The 21257-nt window shown below is 31.0% G+C and overlaps 2 protein-coding genes and 1 long non-coding RNA gene across 8 annotated transcripts in view; 2 read left to right on the top strand and 1 right to left on the bottom strand.

Annotated features, from left to right (window-relative positions):
• LOC114329217 (endoplasmic reticulum mannosyl-oligosaccharide 1,2-alpha-mannosidase) overlaps positions 1–21257 on the bottom strand; it is an 87396-nt gene that overhangs the window by 50329 nt on the left and 15810 nt on the right. For 2 of the 3 annotated variants that reach the window (XM_028278254.2, XM_050655982.1), the window contains 2 exons: positions 4138–4417; positions 3895–4080 (listed from right to left, as the gene is read on the bottom strand). In XM_028278254.2, coding sequence (XP_028134055.1) covers positions 3895–4080; positions 4138–4417 — 466 coding nt within the window. Of the gene's footprint in view, positions 1–3894; positions 4081–4137; positions 4418–14903; positions 15179–21257 lie in introns of those variants that run through there. The other variant, XM_028278256.2, reaches the window with a different exon arrangement.
• LOC126887998 (uncharacterized) lies at positions 16053–16460 on the top strand. The gene is made up of 2 exons (XR_007699333.1): positions 16053–16191; positions 16291–16460. It is a non-coding gene; the product is annotated as an uncharacterized LOC126887998 (long non-coding RNA).
• LOC114329219 (actin-binding LIM protein 3) overlaps positions 20516–21257 on the top strand; it is a 148592-nt gene continuing 147850 nt past the window's right edge. For 3 of the 4 annotated variants that reach the window (XM_050655980.1, XM_050655981.1, XM_050655979.1), the window contains exon 1: positions 20516–20709. In XM_050655980.1, the coding sequence (XP_050511937.1) occupies positions 20706–20709 (4 nt within the window). In that variant the 5' untranslated portion in view covers positions 20516–20705. The remainder of the gene's footprint in view (positions 20710–21257) is intronic. The other variant, XM_050655978.1, reaches the window with a different exon arrangement.

The raw sequence follows: 21257 nt of genomic DNA, 5'->3' as shown, positions 1-21257 counted from the left end.
GTACTTGGAGAAGATTTCTAACACTGGATACTGTAGTTTTTTATGTCACTAAGTACAAAACTTTGTTCAACCTTTATTGGAGAAAGATATTACAGTAATAAGAAATAAGAGAATTATTCATATGCTATGAATTATTCATATGATTCATATTGCTGGAATACAGTATAAAATTGTAGTGACTGCTATGAATGTACTTTTTTGTTTTATTATTATTATTTTATTGGTTTTAGTAAAACTTAGACCTTCTTTTATTTATGTTGATATAATTTGCATTAGAAAAGGTGTGTAATATTTCATTTAATAACATATTATACACTTAGACAAAATATAGAATATTTATGTTATGAGGCCATAACTTAAAATAACAAAATACCTTGCTAAGCTTATTATTTACATTGATATTATTTATTTAGTCGACAGTGCAAGTATTTTGATGTTTTGTTGATTTTGTTGTTTACAGTTAAATTTTGTTGAAAAATATTTGCTACAATTGTAAAGCCGGGTTCAAACAACTCGTATACTTGGCAAATAATAATTGTTACTTGCGTATACTTGGAATGCAGTGTGAGTGGGTTACTAGTACAATTATTTGTCACTGATTGGTTTTCCATTTGTGGTCAGTAATCGTAATGCTATCACAATCGCAAAGCTCATATACTTACGAAGTAGGAAAATAGTTGCGTATTTGGCAGTATTCGCTCCGAGCGTTAACAAAGTTTCAAAGCAAAATCGACCGACCTGCTCATGGTGGCGGTTGTTTGAAATTTTATCAGGACGCTTTGTGTATGTTCCAATGAGACATTTAAAAAAAATGCCGTGTCACGCTAGGGATATTATGTATTAATATAAACAGAAAATAAAAACGCACTTAATGTGATATAAATTCTTCACTTTCCAATATTGATTATCAGTTTGATTTTGTATACATAACCTCACTATCGCAGTTTATGTCAATAAATATTTATTAACGAAAAAGAAAATATTTTGTTGCACTATAAATTACATTATAAATTAATAACTAATGAATTCTAACAATTGTATTCGGTTATTATCACTACAAAATAAAATATTCAAGTTTAACAAAATAATCCCATAAGCAATGTTAAAACGTCCTGACAAAATCTGACAGCGTGTCACGTGACTGTAAGTAGAGGGGAGACGCACGGAGCCAATATGAGTCGTTTGAGCCCGCCTTAACATTTGTTGGCAGTTCAGTAGTTTCAAGTACTTAATGCTGACAAAATATAAATCGAATCTTGTTTCTACTTTTTCACATGTAAAAAGGTATAATGCCACCAGTCAGACATTGCAATGAAGTTGAAATAGTACAAATTGTAATTCTTTCTAATGAGAGTATAAAAATACTGCAATGTGCCCAATTTCTACACAAAGAATTTAAGATCATCAATAATTTAACAAAAAAATATTTTAAACTTTTTTTTCTACTTAAATATATTTTAGTACCTTTTTTTATAAAAATCTTGAAAACGTTTTTAATAGCGTAGGCGCAAAATTTCTTACCAATGTTTTTTTTAATTTTAATTTTTTTTCGAATCCTGACAAAACTAATAAGTATTTTTGAAAAATTTAAATGCAGAATGAAAGATAACACTATTACTGAAGGCTGAAAATTCCTGAAAACTTCTATAATGTTTATTTTAATAAGTTATAGAGGTGGAAAAAAAGAAAAAATTTAGTGTAATTTTTAATTTCAAATATTTCATTCAAAATACACTTTCTGTTTATTCTAAAGGACTTTCGGCCATCAGAAATATTGTAATCTTTCATTGTGAGTTTAAATTTTTTTAAAATATTTATTATTTTTTCAGGATTTGAAAAAAGTGAATGCATTTAAAAAGCATTCGATCGAAATTTTGTGCCGACGCCCTTAATTCAAATGTGTGATTAAAAAATTAAATTATGTAAAAAATGTTCAACATTTAATAGAGACATATAAACTGCTCGTCAAAAGTTAGGGATATAGAAAATTCTGCTGAATTTTTATAGTAAATCTTTTCGTGAACAGATTAACGGATTCCGCTATTTTTTTTTATTTTAGACTTTTCTTTAGTATTTACACAGTTATGCAAAGGTTTACTCAAACTTTTTTTTGTACTTATACCGGGTGGAAGAAAAGAAATGTTTTTCTTATGTTAAGTTTGAGACGCCCTGTAGGGAGGACGAGGTACAGTTGAGTCCGCGAGTCTTTACCCGTGCGTCATCATTTAAAGCATACGAAATAAGTCGGAAATCTATTTCACGCAACAACAACTGACAGAAAGTGACTACTGTTCCGATTACGGGTTTTATTATAAAATTTGACGTTATCAAATATATAGAATGTCAAATGTAAGTTTTGCTTCAAAATTTTTGTGCAGAATTACAGCTACATTTGAAGTAGCTTAATAATTTCTTTTATTATTATTGATTAATAAATAAATAAACAATTTATAAAATAACATATTTTATTTTTGTTATTTTATTCACTTTGACGGAAGTCTAAAAACAATCATTTCTTTACTATGTGAATGACGTTAGCTTTGTATGTTTTAAATATTAATTGCCAAAGAATAATTATTTACCTTAAAATTTCAAAGCCCAATATAAAATTAGTTGTGAAAACAACTGTTTGTGTAATATAAAGAAACTTCAAAACGCAAAAATTCGACAAAAACCGCAAAAAATTCAACTGACTGACAGCCACAAAAGTAAACAAAGCAGAAACGTCAAACAAATTGTGCTTAAAATATGAAAACATACCGAATCGTCTTTTTGTACCTATCTCTTTTCAATGCACTGAGTCTAGATGGTTCATAAAAATAACATGTGTTTTTACTTAATAGCAAACGGCAGCTGGTTTGTCATGCGTGGAAGAGAATGATGCTAGATAAAAAGTATGTGTTTTATCTCGCCAGGTATTAATGACGTACGGGTAAAGACTCGCGGACTCAACTGTACAAATGGGAGTATATATCGAAATCGTATTGTAGTCTTATGTTTTGTGAAAATTTTGTTTTTTGAATATCCCTGATATCTTTAGAAATAAAAAAAAAAATAGAAAAGTTTGAGACACCTTGTAGGGAGAAAAAGGCACAAAGGTGAGTATACCTCGATATTTTATTGTAGTATCATATTTTGTGAATATTTTATTTTTTTAATTTCTCTGATATCTTTAATAACAAAGAAACTAGACGATATTACTCTTTAATATGTGTTTTAACTGACGACATGCGTCACATCACACATGTGAAACATAGAAAAACATATTAAAGAGTAATACCGTCTAGTTTCTTTGTTCTTAAAGATATCAGAGAAATTAAAAAAATAAAATATTCAAAAAATATGAAACTACAACATAATATTGAGGTATACTCACCTTTGTGCCTTTTTCTCCCTACAAGGTGTCTCAAACTTTTGTTTCGGTTAAAACACATGTTAAATTACAAAACCGTCTACTTTTTTTGTTTCTAAAGATATCAGGGACATTCAAACAACAGCATGTTTACAAAACATAAGACTACAATATTATTCTGATGTATACTCACATTTGTACCTCGTTCTCCCTACATGGTGTCTCAAACTTAACACAAGAAAAACATATTTTTTTTCTTCCACCCGGTATAAATACAAAAAATAAGTCTCAGTAAACCTTTGCACAACTGTGTAAATACTAAACAAAAGGCTAAAATAAAAAAAATAGCGGAATCCGTCTGTTCGCGAAAAAATCAACTATGAAAATCAGCAGAATTTTCTATATCCCTAACTTTTGACGAGCAGTTTATTATGATAAGACATACCAAGCTGGTTTACAAACAAAGTCATTAAAACAAACTCACACATACACCACATCAATTATGAAAAACCAAAATGAGTTTTTAACCATGTTTTAATTACCTTCATCAAGACCCATAATGAAAATAGTATCTAAGGAATCCACAATAGTTAAACCTAATCCAAACCATTCAGTAAAGCCTTCTGAAATAGGTTTAAGATTATCATGTCCCCAGGCAAACTTTTTGTAGCCCTTCCAAGCATGTTTGAAGGCTTCAACTACGGCTGCTTGCCTTGGTGTTGTAGGACCTACAAAAAATTTAATCTATATCGTTAACTTGTAATCTAAAAGAATATATATCTTACCAGAGAATCTATGTTCAACTTTGGGGACGGCTAGAACATTTTTATTTACATCATTATTATTATTATTACTTTTAATTTCTTGGGCCTCAACATTAACTTCTTCTATTTGTTTAGGTTCTTCAACATAGCTCTTTATAGTATACCTCTTGTCTTCAACTTCTTCAACTGTTATCACTCTGCTATCTTTTTGTAAATTTAATAAATATGTACAACTCAATAATATTAAAATAGAGACGGTAACTATAAAGCTTTTCTGGCATTTTGACAACCGATTCCACCACTGGAAAATAGAAATTTATTGGTATAGTATTTTTACTACAAAAGCGATATTACGTAGGTCAAAATTTTTGACGTAAGAGAACTGTCAAAACATTAGAATGTGACTTTTCATTATTGCCATGTTTATAATAAACATGGCAATAATGAAAAGTCACATTCTAATGTTTTGACAGTATAAACATGGCAATAATGAAAAGTCACATTCTAATGTTTTGACAGTTCTTTTACGTCAAAAATTTGACCTACGTAATATCGCTTTTGTAGTAAAAATACTATAAATAAATAATTACACTTTTATAAAAAAGAACTTTTTTATAATAAAACCTTTTTATTATTTATATAAAAGAATATAAAATAATTTAACGATAAACGATTTAACGATAACATGCTTAAAATTCCAAAAATTAATCTCTAATAAAAAAATACTTTTTATAATATCACGGTTTTGTTATTGTACATATTATAGGACACAACATGTTTGAGAACAAAGAATAATTAACTTATAAAATATGAATTTTTAGTAGGTGTATTAACTGTTATTTATAATTATGATTCCAAAAATTACACTAGTATAAAATAGTATTTTTATAATACCACGGTTGTTTAAAATGGTATATATAATTTTAAGTATATAATCTTTTAATTCTTTATTAAAAAAAATTAAAAAAAGATACGCAACAGCTGGGTTCCAACTGGGGACGTCTCGATCTGCAGTCTAATGCCACTGAGGCACCATCAATTTGTAGATATCGATTTATTAACGTACTTTAAAATATCATTGCACTAGTCACATTTTTAAAATAGTTTGAAATTAAAAAAATAGATTTATCCATACGGTTGGTCATTGGGGTAAATAAAGCTTTGTAGATCCGTTATAAGTAATAGATAGTAATAAAAGTTAATAACAAAAATTGTAGCCAACTTTGATTACAGATTGATAATCAGTAATCGTAAATTGTAAGTTTAAGGGCCGGTTGTTCGAACGCTAATCAACAATGATCACTATCAAATATTTAATTACTGTCACCAACTGTCAATGTCAACTTTGATTGGGTTGCTGAAAACATCTTCTTCTTCATGTGCCGTGCTCGATTATCGAACGTTGGCTATCAAATTGGCTATAGAAATTTTGTTAACGGCAGCTCGGAAAAGGGATGCAGAGGATCTGTTATACCATTCTCTCAGGTTTTTAAGCCATGACGTTCTTCTTCGACCTGGCCCTCTTCTTCCGTCTACCTTGCCTTGTATTATTAAATGGAGTATATTATATCTCTCTGGGTGTCGCATAACATGGCCAAAATATTCAAGTTTTCGATTTTTAACTGTTCTGACGACTTCTGTGACTTTTCCCATCCGGTGCAAAACAACTTCGTTACGAACTCTATCCACCCAACTTATTCGTAGGATTCTTCGGTATACCCAAATTTCAAAGGCTTCCAATTTCTTGAGAAGAGTATCTGTTAAAATCCAACCTTCGACACCGTACAAAAGAGTAGAGAACACATAATATCTCACTAATCTAATTTTAAGATTCAAAGCAATGTTGTTTCCACATAAAAGTTTCTTTATCTTAAAGAATGCAGCTCTGGCCTTCTCTATACGTATTCTAATTTCTTTGCTCATGTCCCAGTTCTCATTTAGATTACAACCAAGGTAGGTGATACTGTTAGTTCTCTCTAATTGTTCACCATAAGCTGTTACTACTTCCGGTTGTATTGGCGTCTTACTGACAACCATCACCTTGGTCTTTGCGGTGTTTAGCTTGAGTCCATATTCATCACACGTTGTGGTAATCCTATTAATCAGATGTTGAAGTTCTTCATAATTGCTCGCAATTAACACCGTGTCATCCGCATATCTCAAATTATTAATATTGACGCCATTCATTTTGATACCACATTGAGCATTATCCACTGCTTTATTGAAAACAAACTCAGAATAGATGTTAAATATTAGTGGGGACAAAATGAAAACATAATAGATTATAATTATGAGATTAGTTAATCAATTAACATAACAATTATTAACATAATTGATTAACTAATTTCATAATTGTAATCCATAATTATGTTTTCAGCAACCCAAACAAAGTTGACATTGACAGTTGGTGACAGTAATTAAATATTTGACAATGATCATTTTTGATTACCTTTCGAACAACCGGCCCTTAGACAATTATTTAGTCATGGCTTACTTCAAATTTGGAAAGATTTAGACCCCTAATTATTAATAATTTTGCTCTGAAAAATGAAAATATCTCGAAAACTAATAAATTTACACATAGGGAATGTTATACAAAAATTATAGTATGGTAATGGTACTTTTCGATAATGATATAAAATACAGGGTGTTCTATTTAAAATTACTGAGAAAATAATGTACTTTCGTTTTGATTCACCCTGTATTCAATATAAAGAAAATTAGCAAAACAACCATTTATGAAAATTTTGACAATAAATAAAAAATATGACGTCAATAAACCATTTACCTTGTGCTTGCTTTTATTTATACAGGTAGTTAAACTTTTTCGAAACGATTTTAATATAAAATTGGTTATAACTTTGTAAATACCCCGTATAATATACCAAACCTTTATATTTTTGTAATCGAAAAGTTACGAAGATTTCGAATATAAAATAAAATACAGGGTGTTCTATTTAAAAAAACATAAGTTTGGTCTGCCACTATGTTTTCGAACACCCTCTAACATTCTAACTAATTTTGTAATGTGAAGCTCAAAGTTCGCTACAATTTTTGTTATTAAGTTTTATCGCTATACATTACTATAACGGATCTACGGAGCTTCACCCCACTAATTATTAATCATCCTGTATAATAGCAGTAAAATATTGCATTGTTAGCTAGTTCTAAGCTATCCTGAAAATTTCAGGTGTCTAGGTAGCCTAGAACTATTTTTAAAATGGATTACAAAATTTGCGGAGTCCGTGACACCAACCAACCCAAGTATATAAAAAGGTTTTAAAAAACGACAAGATCCATCTTCAACAATGAGTATCAATGTCTGGCCTTCACGCATGATATTATTGTACTAAAGAAAACGAGAAAATAATTAAGAAATGTTATGAAAAGATTAGAAAAGAAGGCAAAATATTTTGACCTAAAAATAAACCAGGAAAAGTCAAAGTACATGATACTGGGAAATACAGAGGCAACAGATGAGAGACAGTTTAAGGACTTTCATATCTAGTGAATCAAGGGAATATAATTTCAAGAAAGGCCAATAAGAATGGGAACTGAATGCCAGATTGGCAAAGGGAAATAAAGGAATGGGGTGATGAAATCCAAATATCATGGGCACACTAGGAAAATCCACCATAGGCTATTGATGATGTATTTTAGAAAGGAACTACAACGTTAACGGGGTTTTATTGTTTCATATAGTCAATGGACCTCTAAGTATGAAAAGCCCGTGGAGTGCTACCATTTAAAGGAATGTGTTTTTGAGAAAGGGGTGAATTAGTCCCTAGGTACAGGGCGAATTAGGGTGAGTTCTATGTACTTTTGGTACAAACACGTCTACAGGAAAATAGTTCCAGGTTAAATTTACTATCGAAACATCAAAACATGAAGACACATCAAAAAAACACGAAAGAGCAATTTTATTTTTTCCCCATAACTTTTTTCCACGGGGATATAGGTATAGGCATTGCTTCAAAGAAAAAAAATTTCCATGCTTCCTTTTTAAAAAGACGTTTGGTAGGAGTGTCTTTGATTTATAGTTTTCAAAATATGATTTTTTAAAGTTTGCCACTCACAGCGATTTTGTCCCATTTTCCTTGTTATTTCTCAAACATTGTTCTGTAACTTATTTCTATGTAGCTTTAGGTATATGCAATGTCACATCTAATAGGAAGAAAAGTCAATTATCTTTAAAATGGTCTATAGCAGAAGGCTGAATGACTATTTTTAAGCAAGATATGGTTGTTCAAAATTTTATACTTTTAATGATTTTTGATATATTTTACGATTATTTTTAAATTTCTCATTATAACTTTTTCAACGAAAACATTTCGTTTATAAATTCGCAAAAGTGTGTGTGTTATTGCGTTGCCGCTCCTGCAATATTCAGATCAGATTTATCGATGGATTCGTATGTAGTTTTTTCTTCTGAATCCAAATCTGAAAACGGCATTTCGATATTTCTAACCGTCTTCGAGATAATCGACCTCAAAGTCTTAAATGTGACGTCACAATCGGTTTATTTTCTACCGACACACTACACGTCCAGCTGAAATCGTTGCTATTAAGTAGGCTAGTTTTTAAATCTCGATTTGTTAAGCAAAGCATAGGCTATTTACATTTGAGTTTGACACTTCGTGAATGTCAAACTAAATTTCAAATTAAGTATTAATAAAACATCAATGACATTTGATAGTGAATTTAATTATTATATAAAATAAATAAGATGTTCAAAAATACAATTTGAGTATAATATTTTAAAAGCAATAATTTATTAACAGTTTTAAAAAGGTTTATACCAGTATACGGCCTCCCCTATATGATAAATGGACTGTTCCATTTGCTATGAAATTAAAATATACTAGTCGGTTCGCTAAACTCGACACAATTGGCTAGTGATTTTAGTAGGTAATTTTTTTGTTTTTTGAGAATTTTGCCGAAATTTGCAAAATTACTAATTATTTAGTAATTATTAACTATTTAGAAATTATTTTTTTGTCGAATTGGCAAAATTATTGCCAATAATTTTGCTAGCCAAGTTGTCTCAGACACAACTAGCCAGTTGTGTCTGAGTTTAGCGAACCGACAATATATGAAATAATATTGTTTGGTATAAAAAATTATGGTCTGATATGTGCAATTACATCCTTCTAATGGAAAAAAATATTTGAAGATTTTTCTCAAATTATGGATACCAACAACATTTTCATTTATGACTCTTTTATTTTTAATTTGACGAAGAAAAGGTATTCTTCATAAAAAGCTCTTCATGTTCTAAGATTTACGATGCAATCATCATATATAAAATTTTATTAATTTTATATGAGGTATATAAAAAATATGCATTTCGATCAAGAGTAAACTACCTTTATAGTTCATAACATTTAAATTAGAGTGATATAATTGCACATTAAAACATAATTATTAATTCTAAACTACTTTTCATAATAGAAGTTTTCCATATTATGAATTAAAATACGTAAATAATAAAAAAAATTTAGTTATGATAATGCTCGCATTTTCAGCTTGTTTATTGTATATTTAGGTATATACATTGCACAATAAAAAAAATCTTGAAAATTGAAATGGTTATTCATTTTTGAAAAAAAATCTTATTTTCTTTTATTTAATATGGTGTATTGTAAAAAATTCTAGGACTATTAAGTAAGTTGGAACCATATGGAAAACTTTTTTATTGTTAACTTCATAAAAAAAATTGTTGTTTATAAAATGCTCTGCATAGTCTAGAACCCACGATACAATCATCAGATATAAAATTTTATCAATAGTGTACGAGGTATGTTAAAAAATATGAATTTCGCTCAAGAGTTAAGTACATATCTTTATATTTCACAATTATATTCTTCTAATTGAAAAAAATTAAATTTTTCTCAAATTACGGATAACCTTGGATATCCTACGGATTTCTTGTTTTAAAATAGTCCTAGAATTTTTTGCAATACACCATTTTAAAGTAAAGAAAATAAGCTTTTTTTATTTCACAATGTATACAGTGTGTCAATTTGGTCCCTATAATTTGGTCCCTATAGAAAATCTAAAAATATACAAAAACACGTCAAATTTATTTGTGAGGGGGACATTTTGTAGACCAATTTTCAACTAAATTACATCAACCCTATAGCGGGGGCGGACACAACCCCCAAAATCTTTAATGGAAAGGGGGGTTGAGTGATACCTCATTTTGAAGGTCATTAAATTACCTTTTCAAAAATACCACATGCCTTATATTTCTTTTCTGTACTTTTGGAAAAATCTTGGACTCAATACTCTAAAAAATTTTGGAGTTCTGAACTCGATACTTAATATCTTTACGGTTTTACTTGATTTTTCCAAAAATACTTCAAAAAAACACTCTAAATACTTCAACACCCCAAAAAAATTCAATTTTGAGTTCAATACTCGAAAAAAAATTTTGGAGTTCTGAATTCAATATTTAATATTTTGATAAAAATAATAAACTTAAAGATAAAACCCATAACTAAATTAAAATTCATGGTGACGTTTCAATTATTACTTTAATCATCGTCAGAATAATAAGTTTCTTGAGCGGATGCTTTAAAATAATTTTAAAGGAACAAACAATAATTAATCAAAACGTAAAAACACGCTCAAACACGCCATGTCTTGTTGCGTGTTTAAGGGTGGCTTCAAAAGAAATATGGATAATGCCTCCTTGATGCTGAGTTCCGTTGGAGAACTTGCATGACCAATGATTGAGAAGTCCTTACAACTAATAGGGTGGTCAGAATCAGTCATATGTTGGAATACCGCTGAATTTGGAACTGTTCTTGATCGTCTTCCTAAGTGAGGAGTGACACCTAAGTGTTCGCATATAATATATTTAATAATAATCCTAAGATATATTTAATATCTGTACGGTTTCACTTGATTTTTCCAAAATTACTGAAGAGAAATATAATGTATGTGGTATTTTTGAAAAGGTAATCGAATAATCTTTAAAATGAGGTATCACTCAACCCCCCTTCTAATTAAAGATTTTGGGGGTTGTGTTCGCCCCGCTAGAGGGTTAGTGTAATTTGGTTGAAAACTGGTCTATAAAATGTCCCCCTCGCAAAAAAATTTGACGTGTTTTTGTATATTTTTAGATTTTCTATAGGAACCAAATTATAGGGGGGTGGCAACTTTTCAAATTGACACCCTATAAGTATACCTAAATGTACAAGAAAAAAAGTCATAATGAGAAATTTAAAAAATAATCATTAAAAATATCTTTCTTTCTTTCTTTCTTTCTCCCTTTCCTTTATTATTATGATATTATAATATATTCCTTTATATCTGATATTTATTAAAAATATCAAAAATCATTAAAAGTATAAAACCTTGAAAAAGCATAACTTGCTTAAAAGAGCAGTATAATCTTATACAATAGACCAGTGGTGCTCAGACTTGTACTGCGAGGGATCTACCACATAAAATGCAAGCATCCATCGATCGACTGCTAGGAAAACATTTATGACACTTTAATTTTATCACCTTCATTTGGGAAAATAAAGACTCTCACACAAGTACGTTGATCCAAAGAATGCTGTGAGCTGAAGAGCTACTTGCCTCAAAGAGGAATATTTGTCAGGGGATATATTATTATATTTATTAAGCGCTTGTAGGCCTAGGGCTAAAATGTTTATATTTCAGATTACATAAATAATAAATAACTTAATATAACTTACATAACTTATAAATTTTATTTAATTACACTTCAGTCTTTTTATACACTCCTTCACCACCTCCCTCCATCTCCTTCTGTCCAATGCTAGTTCTTTCCATCTCTCAATGTTACTTTTCTGCAAGTTTTCGTACACACTGTCCTTTCATCTTTTCCTTGGCCTCCCTTTCCTCCTCTTTTGTATTGGTCTTCGTGAGAGTACCATTTTTGGCATTCGCTTACTTCCCATTCTCTCGATGTGCCCCAAATATCGTATTCTGTGCTTTGATCGTCGTCGTGATCGTTGGCTCTTGATATAGTTCTTCCAATTCTTTATTGGTTCTTCTTCTCCACTGACCTTCTATTTTCACACCTCCGTATATTGCTCTTTGCATTTTTCTCTCCCATCTTTCTAAAAGGTCTGTTTCTGACTTTTTGAGCACCCATGTTTCGCATGCGTATGTTACTGTAGGTCTGATAACAATCTTATAAATTCTTATTTTTGTTTTTCTTGATACGTATTTGGATTTCAATAGTGTGCGTAATGCTCCATATTTTTTATTTCCTTTAGCTATTCTTGCCTTTATCTCCCCTTCTTCATGACCATTTTCGTCTATTTTGGCTCCCAGGTAAATAATTTCTTTGGCTCTTTTGAACAAGTATGTTTTTTTCCATCTATTTTTACTATGATGTTATTCTCTTTTTCTTTTTGGATCTCTCCCATTATCATATACTTTGTCTTTTCTTCATTTATTTTAAGTCTGAATTTTTTGGCTTCTGTTATTATGTTTTTCATTAACTTTTGTAGTTGTTTTTCGCTTGTTGCTAATAGCGTCAGATCATCTGCAAATGCTATGCATTGGTGACCGTTTTTAAATATCGTTTCTTGCATGTTTATTCTGCTTTTCCTGGTTATAGGGGGATATAAAAGATCGAAATTTCGTATCGGTCGCTCTGGACTTTTATTTTCAGTACCTCATTTTGGCCAGAAATTATCTCCATATTCAAAGGAAAGGATATTTCAGTGGCAATTTTTTCCACGTCTCCACAAGAATATAGATTAGACATGAATGTTACAATATCTGTCAGTTTTTAAAAATTAGCGAAGCTTCTTTCAAAGTCACTACGAACTGCTTGCATAATTCAAATACGCAGTTACCCCCTTTTCAACAATGGAATGTTGTTTAACTCCTTTCTCTTCCTTTGATCAATCAATAATTTCAATTTGTTGACAAAAAAGTCAGTAAGTGTGGTGAGTCAGCACAGCCACCGTCTTTTGTCATTTGTATTTTTTTCAGTGAATCGTGATCGACTTCAAAAACTTTGGCGATCGACGGGATTGAGCACCGCTGCAATAGACCATTTTAAAGGTAATTGACTTCTCTTTCTACTAAATGTACCATTGTATATACGTAGAAATGTGTAGAAAAAGGTTACAGAACAATGTTTGCGAAATAATTGGGAAAATGGCCCAAAAATGCTGTGCACGACGAACTTTTAAAACTCCTATTTCGGAACCTATAAACCCTAGAGACTTTTACCAAACTATATTTTAAAAGGGAATGATATAAGTCATTTTTTGCCGAAGCAATGCCTATGCCTATAACTATATCCCTGTGGAAAAAAGTTATGGGGCAAAAAACAAAATTGCTTTCTTTTGTGTTTTGTTCTTGCTTTTCTTTTGAATATATTTTTGTAAAAAAAAATACTTTTGACTTTAATGTGATATTTCAATAGTAAATTTAACTTGGGAACAATTTTCTGGTAGACCTGTTTTGACATGTACCAAAAGTGCATAGAACTCACCCTAATTCACCCTGCGCCTAGGGACTAATTCACCGTTTTCTCAAAAACGCACCCATTTAAATGGTAGCACTCTGTGGTTTTTTCAAATTTAGAGGTCCATTGACCATATGAAACAATAAAATCCTGTTAACGTTGTAGTTCCTTTTAGCTCTCTTATTTTGAACACAATCAATAGCCTATTAACTCACAAAAGTAAAGTTTTGAGAAAAACGCATTTAAACATTATTATACGGTATGACTTACCTCTTAAAAATCGAGTACACTGGCTGTTCAAGTTTTGGTACCTGGATATGATTTTGAAGGGTGTTAACCACAGGTGGTTTGCACATACATGTACATAAAGATATTTGGAAAAACATTATTTTATTCATGAAAACTTAAAAAAAGATGGAGTTAGTTGATTTTCTGTGTCCTTGAATGTACCGATTTAAGCACCGTCGAGGACGAATTTGGAGATATACGGTTTTTCCTGTTAACATATTGATGTTGTGGATTGAATGGTATAAAAATGTAAAAATTGAAAAAAATGGAGTTAGTGGATTTTCCCAGTACGCCCACGATATGTATTGAGAAAAACAAAGCTAAGGATATCATCATCATCATCAATGGTGCTACAGCCCTATGAAAGAGCCTTGACCTTCCCAAGTCTATTACGCCAGTCAGTCCTATCCATTGCCAACAGTTGCCTATTTTTTTCCCATCCTCATCTACACCATCCTTCCATCTGAGTGTTGGCCTACTCTTAGGATATATAAAACAGTAATAAGGCCCACAGTGACGTATGGTAGTGAAGTATGGACAATGAAAAAAGCAAATATGGAGAAATTGGAAAGATAGGAAAGGAAAATGCTCGGAGCTATATCTAGAGGCAAAAACATGGTGGAAGATTGGGTGCGATTAACAAGCAGGGACCTAGAGGAATTGGGAACAAGGCACAGAGAGTGAGATGGATGGGACATGGGATGAGAATGGAAAGGATGATCCTAAAATGCCAAAGATGATCCTAAAACTAGGCCTAATCACGAAAAGAAGTAAATGAAGACCCAGACAAAGATGGTTTGACAGCATACAGGAAGACCTCAGAAATGAGGGAATTATTGGTTGGGAAGAAAGAGCAACAAACAGTCATTTTAGTAGGCAAGGAGCATGGTTTGACAAGAAGCCACCCCACTTGTTACAAGTTTTGTTTAAGTACATGTTTTGTATAAGTATTTTGTATTCTTAGCTCTAGGCCTTCAAGGAACTTTATAAATAAATAAATTCAATAAAAATCAATAAAGATTATCAAAAAGTTTACCCTTCGAAAACGTAATTTCCGTTTTTTATCAGTAGAGGAGTCCAGAGACACGTCAAGTCCTAAATCATATCTGTAATCGACCATTGCTTTCGTAGCTGAATTAACGTACAGTTGTTTTGAATAGATTCATACTGTATAATCTTTTTATTTTCGAATTTAATGTATTATTTTCCAAAAAATACAACGTTGCATTACAACATCAACTTCGCTAGAACTTATCACAAACATTGACATTTGTCGAAAGTTTACTGACTGGTTAGCCCAAAAAATTCTATTCTGTCTAAATCCTGACCCGTTGCTTAGCGTCGTGTAATTTGGGTTGCCTATATAAACTTGAATCTACTGTTTCCTTAACTGAACTTCTACTGTTCAGTTCTGTGTTTGCTTTTGAGTAGGTATTTCATTTTCTTGACAACGAAAATAATCGGTGTGTTTATTCGTAGAAAATAAATTATACATATAATAAACTCAGTTCCTCACCTCACTGAAGTTGCACGTACAACTTGTGCGTGAGGGTTCAATTTTGATTGTCTTAAACAACACTAATTAATTTTAAAATTGACAAAAAGGAATCAAATAAAGTTTTTTTCGTTCATCTGTCTCGAAATTTGGGCTCCTCTTCTCACTAATTCAGTTAATATTACATGTTGTTTTTCGGACCTACGAAAATTTCTCATAAAATTCAAGAAATGATTGCAAAACGTTTTCTATGGGACTTCTCTGGTGGGACTTCGTTTTTTATGAGCATTATCATTACTTTTTTAATGTGTTTTATCTATTTTTACAAAAATTTTTACAAATATAACACTTATAAGTGACATTTCAAAAAATTCATTTTTGACATTATTATTTGACTGATTAAAAGACATGTATTTGTTGTTTGTTTGGGTTTATATGACTGCGGACACTAAATCCATTCGCCATAAAAAGACATGTAAAAAGTTCGCATCCTGACCTGACAAAATTGGATGTAATTGCCCCTTTAAAAGTGCTTAAAGGCAACGTCTATAAGCACAGATCACTTAACTCTCTTCTTAACTCTCTTTAGATGTTTCACGCAGGTATCTCAAGGTCATACTAAACTAAATGTCATTTTTAGTAATGATACGTTTTTTGAGATGTCGCCATGCACCTGGAGTGAAGATTTCTTCTATATCATTGAAGATCCCTAGGAAGATCAAATTCCTAGCTTACATTTGCATGGTGAGTTCAACAAGTACTTGTTATTAGAGGACAAGTAACACTAACACAGTTAGTGGTGTAGGGAAGCAAACGAATGTAACACCAAGTAAGTAACCCCTACAGAAAATATATAACTAATACAAATTATTTTACGTGAAATGAATATGGTTATTATCAAATCAATTATATTAATTTTTTGTTTTAGTTGAAAGTCCTTCAACAAGTAGAGATGCACACATGTTTCAATCATTTGAGATACCCTTTTGTAGAAGTATTTGGAAGATAACTATTAATAATTTCATTTGTAAAGATACGATTTGTAAAAAAGTATATACAAAGTGGTTTTGCTGGTATTAAATAAATAAATAAAAATACGTTGTCATGTTTTATTTTTTCTCAAATGGTATTTTGTATATTTGAAATTAAAAATAATTTGCATATTTTAAAACCAAATTATTTTTTTTTTCAACTGTACAAATATTTTAACCTAACATTTTCTTCCCACCAAAATTACATTTTGAAATTCCCGCTTGCATTAGTTCCGATACAAGCGGCATGGAGCGCTGTTTTTCATATTTAACCAAAGCGTTATCGTGAAACATCTAGTCTATAAGTGCACACATGATAGACAATCATACCTATTCTGTAACTCATTTCGATGATAGAAGTCAGTAAAATCGAATAGAAGTGACCAAGTCGAATAGAAATAGTCCAAATCCGTATTCCATAACTACTTCGGAATCTCTACAATCGTAATGTGAATAGAAATCACTTCGACAGCATTTACCCTGTCGAGATGAGATTTCGATTATCGGAATTGTGGTTGACGCAAGCGCATTTTGTTTTGTTTTGACGTTTATATTTTATATATAAAAATAATTAATTACATACTACTTATTTATAATTATTTATAGTATTTGTACCTTTTTTAGCTGCTTAATTTTTAGTCTGTGGTGTTATTTGTTTAGAGAACTATATATATTTCATTTAGACATGTTGTACGAGTATGAATAATTGGACCTAACCTTATTTATTTGCTACTTGGCGTCTGAATGTTTCCCATTCACATTGTTGCCATATTTTGTTCGTATATTTCTTGTACAATTGCAATCAATGGTATAATGCACAAGAATAGCTTGATAAATAAATATTATACCAGTATACTTGTATATTTATCAGTCAACGCTCATAGCCTGAACAAATTATAGAAAAGATGCCATTTTTGGGAAAAGTTGTTTAGCAGTTATTTCAACTGAAATCGAATCTTAAAGATTGCATATTATTAGTAATATCAATTTTAAATAATTTATTAATAATAATGAATTAATAACATCAATTTAAATATCTTTGATTTAAAAGCATTTATACTTCTTATCTTCACTTATCTTTTTTATTTATCAGTTTATCTTCTTTTTTATATCAATTTTAATTAACTTTAATTTAAAACCATTTATCCTCTTTTAAGCTTTTTGCATTCAGTATTTACACGAATATTTTATTTACTTCTCAAAACTTTGAGGATAGTATGAAGAAAGTATGAAAACATTGAGGAAATGGCAACGGTGTCATATCTCAAGTAACAAAATAGGTCACAGAACACAATTTCGCTGGTTACTGCGCGGCTGCCACCTCCTCAGAACCGCGTGAAATAGAAGTCAGAGATTCCGATTACGATATGAGTTACAGAATACCGATCCAAACACAAAAATGACGCGATAGATATCAAACATTCCGATTTTGGGTAATTACGATTCGACTTGGTCATTTCTATTCGATTTGTTAAAAGTTACAGAATAGGGCTGAATTTAGATATAAGTCAAATTTAAACGTCCATGTCAAAAAAGTGCACACAATCAGTTTCTTCAGAAACTAAAACAATTCAACATAAATGTTCTCTGTGTAATTATCATGCAACTTTTAAAAAGGACTTTATGAAACTTCTCATAGCATTCCTATGCAATACGATACAATAGAGTTTTCCAATCATGATGACTTTATTTCTTGGAAGAATAAAATAGAGCTTGAAACAAATGCTAGTTCTATTGCGGAAAAAGGAAAAAAGGCAGGAATAATAATATTTTTTGAATACTAAACAGGCTCATTTCGCGATTCAAGTTTATATAGGCAACACAAATTACACGCCGTTAAGCAACGGGTCAGGATCTAGAATCGAGTAAATCCATCATCCAAAAGTCAACTGTCAGTTTGAAACATGAAAGAAATCTTAAGGCCCGTTTGCACGCTACGTTTTGTTGTACGTTTTGTGGGTCATACAAAACGTACGGCAAAATGTGCGTTTTGTCCAGTGTATATTGGATTTCATTTTGATTCGACAAGACGTACGTTTTGCTGTTTACACGCCACATTTTATTGTCCTATCGCGCAAAAGACAAAGCATACTGGGCAAAAAAGCGTAACGCGCGGCAGTCGATCGGTGGTCTATCTATCTCTTTTTACTAAGCGATACCGCTCATATGACGGACAAAGATGGCTAGACCACTCAAAATGAATATTGACCAATGGCGTCCTTGATATCGGCGTTACACCTCGATTCATTGAGTGGCATATTTCGTCTACGGTTAACATGTCTCTGACAATAAGACATAGCGTGAAAACGGGCCTTTCGAGTAGGTAGAATTTGAAAGTGTAAAACCTCTACGTAAATTAATTGTTGTAGATGCACCGAGAACGAGAAGCTGTTCGGTAACGGGAACGGGAAAGTTGACCATGTTTTAACTTTCTCGTTCCCGTTGTATTCCCGGAACCAATCAGAAGGCAGTATTAAAAATACTGTCAAATGCCCAATAAAAATTTGTTAAGAAGTGTGTGACCAAGTTTTAGTGACAATTTTTATACATTTTGCATTAAAATAAATGACGAACGATTGATTTATTTATTGGAAAAATGTCCTCATCCGTGATGTAGATCATAGTACGTACTTATATGGTAATTAGATATAATAATAATATAAATATTTGAATGCTATGCTTTTTATCTTTATGCTGACAAACCTTTGCGATTGCACACATATTGTGTAAATTAGTTCCAAGATCATAAAAAACGAAAATAATAAAAGCTCGTCATCAAATAGAGTTAACAGGCATGTTCTTTTAATAAAATTAGGAAAAGATCGTTAAGGCTGTATGACACTATGCATTTTCTTGTATCATTTCTAATATCGTTTCTGATATCGTTTCTTGTATACATTTTCTTGTATCATTTCTTGTACGTACATTTGTGCCCTGTATGACACTATGCAAGTTCTTGTATCGAAAACTGTATGAAATTCGGCACGTGATTGGTCGAAATTTTGTTTGTCACCCTGTCACGTTACATTGGTATGGTAGTACTGCGTCTACAGCTGATTTTAAGGATTTTATAAAATTTATAAACTTTTAAAAACAAATATTTTAATGTTATAATAACTAGAATTTTTACGTTGACTGTTGATTATTTGTGTTTTTTATTTTGTTTTGATATTTGTGCTAAAATATTTGCATTATAATTATCTTCAATTTGATCCAAATTGGAACTATTGTATTTTCCTCTATTAAAAAATTATGCAATATGAAACCCAAAGTTATTCTAAATATATGGTTATTAGTAGAACAGTAGTCCATACCAAACGGTATATTAAGTATCAATAAAATATTTATAAATAATACCTACAAAACACAAATAAATTAATCAAGACATAAATCATATGATCTCATTTTCAGCCGCCATTATGACATTTAGAAGTTTTACCAGCAGGTTTTACGTTTTTGCTCTTTGCGCAGAAATTGGCGCAGTTATTGTACAAGAATCTGTGCCTGACACAAATTCTTGTATCGTTTCTGATATCGTTTCTTGTATCTGTGTATGACACTATACATTTTTTTGACATATCAGAAACGATATTAGAAATGATACAAGAAAATGCATAGTGTCATACAGCCTTTAGACAAAATTTATTTTGAGAAGAAAAATAATTAAGAGCACAAGTGACAGTGACAAAACAGCTGTTTACCATTTAATTGTGAATCTGCTGATGCTTTCAGTTTCCGTTCTCGTTCCCATTCCCGGTCAATTGTGCAGCCGCCTTTATTGTTGGTGTAAAGCGGGTATTAGAAAGAAATCAATGACGTAAAAATAGATAGACCCTGCAACTGCTGTAAAAAAATGTCATCAGCCTGATAGAGCATTTCGGGACGTTGACGTTTTTGTCACCGCTGGGACGCAATTAATAAGTGTATTCGCAGAAACAAGCGCTTGTCATGTGAACGGGGTCTAGGTCTAGACAGATCCCATGACGAAAAAAGATGGTGTCGTCACTTAGCTGTACACGCTGTTCAGTCTATCTATATTTACGTCTATGATTCAAATCTGTGTTCTGTGATCTTACATCTTCCTTCCTGTCACTGTCATTGTCACATTGTGTGTTGGCAACAGTGGTTATATCAATCATTTTAATCATTTAATTAACACCATTTATGGGCTCGCCCAAATTTATAATTTGCCGTTTTCCCGTAATATAAAGTAGTAATTGATATTAAATAACAATAAAGAAACTGTTTGATATTGTGAAACTGTGCTGTGTCGAAGAAATACTAAAACCGACAGGATATAAAGTTCTAAAAGATGGGTAAGTTGCTTTACATATTCATCTGGAGGATATACCTGTAATTTATTAGTTTATTCTGGTATTTAGGCTATAAATTTTATAAAAATTGTCGATCTTTTCTGCTCAATTTTGATCTTAGAAGAACTGAGATATTTTGATGGTAAAATTTTTATTAATACTGGGCATAGGTGTTGCATGAAAAGGATGACAGATAAAGCTTAATTGAGAGAAAGAATTTAGGTATACCTATTTATAATCGTTAAAAATAATTTAGGACATAAACGTTATCAATTTCAAATACCTTTTCATCGAATTGAATTGAACTATATCATCTATTTTAATTCATAATCATAAAGTTGATGGAAAATTGCATTTTTTATGAGAAATGTAAACACTTCATATGTAAATCATTTTTTTACATTTACTACACTTATTGTTTGTAAAAGTGAGTTTATTAATAGATATGATGAATCTTGTTCTAGTAGGTTAATGTTAACAAAATTTACCTACTTAACCATTATATTAATTCTGCAATAATGTATGCAATATGTGAATAGTGTCTAAAAAGA

Source organism: Diabrotica virgifera, chromosome 7 (assembly GCF_917563875.1).
Source record: "Diabrotica virgifera virgifera chromosome 7, PGI_DIABVI_V3a".
NCBI classification, from domain to species: domain Eukaryota; kingdom Metazoa; phylum Arthropoda; class Insecta; order Coleoptera; family Chrysomelidae; genus Diabrotica; species Diabrotica virgifera.
This window is presented reverse-complemented; position numbering and strand designations above follow the sequence as displayed.